Below are 5,185 nucleotides of genomic sequence, written 5' to 3'. Positions count from 1 at the left end.
TTAAAAACAAAAATATGGAGGGACAGTCTGAAGACTTGAGTTAAAAAGAGAGATAGGAAGAAGGCAGATATCATGTAGCATGAAGGCTTTAAGGTCAGGGAAAGGAATCAAAGCACCCTAAATTTTGGGGTTTTATGGCTCAGGACTTTCAGGTAGGAAAGAACCTTAACTTGACTCTAGGATCCCATAATAAAGAAGCCAACTGAATAAATAGGGGAATAACTCTGTGTTACAGCTGGTTAGTGCAGCTTTTCTAAGTTTGCTTTTGAGTCAAGATTATATATGTCTGAGAGGAAGGGAGAAGCATGGGTGCTGAAGAAATGACTCCAACATTCTTGATACCCCTCTCACACCAAGGGATAAATTTTGGGGAGGCCAGAGTGGGTAGAATTTGTTTGCTCACAGGTCTAAAATCAATAAAGAGCTTCCTATGACCTATGGTCAAAAGGTTAGTCCACAAGTCTAATATGTCACATTGGAGAAAATTTTTGTGGTTGTAAAGGGAGATAGAAAGAATGGGTCTCCCATAAAATTATGTGATGCTGAATCTGGAATTAAGTGTAGGTGAAATGGAGTCAGGAACCTAAGATAACTATACTTTTTTTTAAACAAAATCACTTTATTTAGAAAAAACTAAACATCTAGCCCTGAAAAAGTTGGACTGGTTGACCCTGCAGAAAAGTCCCAGGAGAATGGGTAAGGTAGGATGATTGTTATATTTGACTTTTCATTCTTACTTACTATACATATCCAATTGATTGCTTTCAAGTCGCAGATTCTATCTTCATGTCTCCAACATTTATTGTCTTGTCTCCTCACTTGTTCACTGACCCATTTAAGACCCTCATCCCTGCTTGCTTAGACTATTCAAATAGGCTAGTGAAACAGACACCCAAACTAGCTAACAAAGCAAGTCACTTGGAGGGAAAGAGAAGATGGAATGTGACAGAGAAGTCAAACTATTATCAAGTTCCCTTGGAAACTGATGGTGATAAAGCAGAATTACTACTTAAGAGCCTTTTGTGATTGACCATTTCTTTCTTTTAAATGATGCCTTCCCCTAGACCATTGGCTCTGCTTCCAACCTAGGCCAAACAGTCATCCTTTCAATGAGGAGCAATCACTGTGGAGAAGGGACCCACCTTCCTTGTTACCACCACCAGCAATTACTAAGCGACTGACCCTAGCAGGCAAGTAAGCCCAAGATTCCTGTGAGGGGCAGCCCAGCTCTGCAGACCACTGTTCCTACTTCCATCCCAGCCTCCCCCATCATCAGCCCTGGAAGCAAAACCCTGGCAACTTCTTCTGTAGGTGCTAAAGTCATAGCTACTGAAGACTAGGAAAGTCCCACTATCAAAGTTCTAGGCACTTTCCAATGGTTCAATATCAGAAAAGATACAATGTTTATTGGTGGAATTAACATTAATGTGCCGCATTACCATCGGTTTTCTTAATTTGCCCTAAGGGGCAGAAGTTCTTTCTGACTGACCTGCAGCTGACATCTCTTTCTCTGTTGTCTCTACAATACTTAGCACATAGTAGGTACTTAATAAATGATTTTTTTTACAACTTGCTACTCCTTTTATTTTTCTTAGTTAATTTATTTTTAGTTTTCAACATTCACTCCTACAAAATTTTGAGTTCCAAATTTTCTCCACATCTCATCTCTCTCCCCACCCCAAAAAGGCATGCATTCTGAATACCCCTTCTCTTAATCTACCCCCCCTTCTCTTATCCCCTTCCCCCTCAAATTTCCTGTAGGACAGGATAGTTTTCTATATCCCATTGCCCGTATATCTTATTTCCCAGTTGCATGTGAAAACTTTTTTAAACATTTGTTTTTAAAACTTTGGGTTCCAAATTTTCTCTCTTTCTCCCTCCCCACCTACCCTCATTGAGAAAGCAAGCAATTCGATACAGGTCATACTCGTGTAGTTTTGCAAAACACTTACATAGTAGTCATGTTGTGAAAAGCTAAGTATATTTCCCTTAATCCTATCCCACCCTCCCCTATTTATTCTATTCTCTCTTTTAACCCTGTCCCTCCATAGAAGTGTTTGCTTCTGATTACCCCCTCCCCCAATCTACCCTCCCCTCTATCATCCTCCTGCTCTCTTGTCCCCTTCCCCCTCCCATTTTCTTGTAGGGTAAAATAGATTTCCATACCCAATTGAGTGTGTATGTTATTCCCTCCTTAAGCCAAATACAATGAGAATAAGATTTACTCATTCCCTCTCACCTTCCCCTACTTCCCCTCCACTGTAAAAGCCTTTTCTTGTCTATTTTATGTGAGATAATTTATCCATTCTACCTCTCCCTTTCTCCTTCTCCTTGTATAATCATCTCTCACCCCTTAGTTTTATTCTCCAGATATCACCCCTTCATCTTCAACTCACCCTGTACCCTCTATCTATCTATCTATCTATCTATCTATCTATCTATCTATCTATCTATCTATCTATCTATCTGTCTGTCTGTCTATCTATCTATCTATTTATCTTCATACATAAAATTTTTTCCTCCAACTACTCTAATACTCACAAAGGACTCATGAGTTACAAATATATTTCCATGCAGAATGTAAACAGTTCATCCGTAATAAGTCTCTTATGATTTATCTTTCCTGTTTACCTCTTCACATTTCTCTTGAGTCTTGTATCTGAAAGTAAAATTTTCTATTCAGCTCTGGTCTTTTCATCAAGAATGCTTGAAAGTCCTCTATTTCACTTAATTTCCACTTTTCCTACTGAAGGATTATGCTCAGTTTTTCTGGGTAGGTGATTCTTCATTGAAATCCTATCTCCTTTGCTCTCCAGAATATCATATTCCAAGCCCAGAGGTCCCTTAATGGAGAAGCCGCTAAATCATATGCTATCCTGATTGTGTTTCCACAGTACTTGAATTGTTTCTTTCTGGCTGCTTGCAATATTTTCTCCATGACCTGGGAACTCTGGAATTTGGCTACAATATTCCTAGGAGTTTTCCCTTTGTGGATCTCTTTCAGGAAGTGATAGGTGGATTCTTTCAGTTTCTATTTTGCCCTCTGCTTCGACAATATCAGGGCAGTTTTCCTTGATAATTTCTTGAAAGATGATGTCTAGGCTCTTTTTTGGATCAAGGCTTTCAGATAGCCCAATACTTTTTAAATTCTCTCTCCTGGATCTATTTTCCAGGTCAATTGTTTTTCCAATGAGATATTTCACATTTTTTTCTATTTTTTCATTCCTTTGAATTTGTTTTACAGAGTCTTGATTTCTCATAAAGTCACTAGCTTCCAATTGCTCCATTCTAATTTTTAAGGAAGTATTTTCTATAGTAAGCTTTTGGACTTCCTTTTCCATTTGGCCAATTTTGCTTTATAAGGCATTCTTTTCCTCTTTGGCTTTTTGGGCCTCTTTTACCATTTCTGTTGGGCTATGGTTTTTTTTTTTTTGGCCAAAGAGAAAATTTATTAGAACACCCATCATATTGGGCAGACTCTTCAGGAGTCTGAACATTAGTAAGCTATTGGCTAGATTTTAAGAATCTGAGCACTTTACTGGAGAAAAGATGGACCTTATATACAGACAGACTGTGGGAGGGATCTAGGAGTGGATCTGAATGGGAGTGGCCAGTAAGTTGGGGTGAACAGGACTCCTGGGACATGGACAAGGAGCCTAGGTGGGATTAAGTGTGGGAAATGACTGGGGGCCTTAGGGAGGACTAGGCTAGATTATGGGTGACAGAACTGGGAGATTGGGTGTAGCCACAATGAAAGGCCAGTTGATGAGATTATAGCCTCAGGCAAATGCCAGAGATTTGGCCCTGTGGGAAAGTCCAGGGTTTTTCCTTTTTGGGGGTCTAGATCCCATCCTCATCATTCCCCCCTCAAACAAATGGGACCCAAATTCTTTTGGAGTAAGGGATGAAGGTCTTGGCTTCTGAAACTGCTTCCTGCTGGCAAGGGGTGTAAAGCTGTCCCTGCCCAAACTTCATATTTTTGCCAAACCATCTTGCTAGCTGTATTATCTCCCAACTCTTTGCTTTTGCCCAGACTGTCTCACATGCCTGGAATTCATTCCCTCCATCTCTTTCAATCAGAGTCTGTTACTCCCTTCAAGGTCCAGCTCAGGTGTTCTGTCCTACTTGAAACTTTTTTAGGTCCCCCAATTACTAATGCTTTCTCTGTCCTCTATTTTTTTATACTTACTTATCTATGAATTTGTTGTATCTCTCTAGTAGAACATAAACTCCTGGAGGACAGGAACTATTTCCTTTCAAGGAGAAACTTTTATTCATCATTTGTTTCTCTAATGTGTCTGGCACAGTAGCTGGTACATAGTAGGTGCAGAAGAAGTTCTCATTAATTGAATGATTTTTTTTGTTCTTTGTATCCCCAGAGCCTAGTATAATGCATTACAAAAGGTAAAGCTCTGGTCCTGTTGTTGAATTTCATCTTCTGCTATCAAAGTTTTGACAAAACAATCAATGCATGCCTGACATCATTGCTTATGGAAATATCACTCATAGAGTCCTTGACTCACACCATCCATTACCTAGGACTCTAAATCACCATGTGTTCTGATTCACTTATTCGTTTGAAGCCTTTGTGTCTCCCTCCACAAACCAAGCAGCTAGAATCCGAACCCTAAATCCAGTCCCTTTACCTGTGAGAATGATGTGGTGATGTTCTTGAAATCTAATTGCAGCATGTTGCCAATAAAAGGAAGAGGAGTGGGACCTGGTGGGAGTTTCCCCTTTTTGAATCCTTGACTCCATAGAGAAAAAAAGATCAGCAAAAGAACACAAGCCACGAGGGCAGTTGTGGTGAGTCCCCAAGGATCCATTGCCCTGAGTGACAGTCCTACAGCTCTCAGAGGTACCAGCTCTGATGGCAGTCTTTTATAATCATTGGTAGAAAACAAGGGGTGGGAAAGCCCAGCAAATAAACAGATAGTCCTTGTAGGCAAACAGGATTAGTTGTCCATTAACTTTGCTTAGTTTAGCAACCAAGGAAGGAAATGTCTACAGATTTATTACTTTGGAATCTGTTCCTGACTCTAATCTGTTCCTGAACTGCATAAGGAAAGTGGGGGAAGGGAAAGATTTTGTCCAGCTCATCTTGTTAGGGTCACAGTGTGCCAATAATCAAATTTCTATTGGCCTATGGGTGTCTGTTGAGCTAAGGAGAAAGCAAATATCCAAA

At 39.9% G+C, this 5,185-nt stretch overlaps 1 protein-coding gene across 1 annotated transcript in view; it reads right to left on the bottom strand.

The window, feature by feature from the left end:
* Window positions 1-4,862, bottom strand: part of LOC114053190 (cytochrome P450 2C23-like) — a gene marked incomplete at its 3' end in the record, with an annotated part of 17,625 nt that extends 12,763 nt beyond the window's left edge. Inside the window, exon 1 of the mRNA XM_027876092.1 lies at window positions 4,647-4,862. Coding sequence (XP_027731893.1) covers window positions 4,647-4,826 — 180 coding nt within the window. The remainder of the gene's footprint in view (window positions 1-4,646) is intronic.
* Between the last annotated feature and the right edge of the window lie 323 nt (window positions 4,863-5,185).

Source organism: Vombatus ursinus, unplaced genomic scaffold, assembly GCF_900497805.2.
Source record: "Vombatus ursinus unplaced genomic scaffold, bare-nosed wombat genome assembly UNPS02004033.1, whole genome shotgun sequence".
NCBI classification, from domain to species: Eukaryota; Metazoa; Chordata; class Mammalia; order Diprotodontia; family Vombatidae; genus Vombatus; species Vombatus ursinus.
This window is presented reverse-complemented; position numbering and strand designations above follow the sequence as displayed.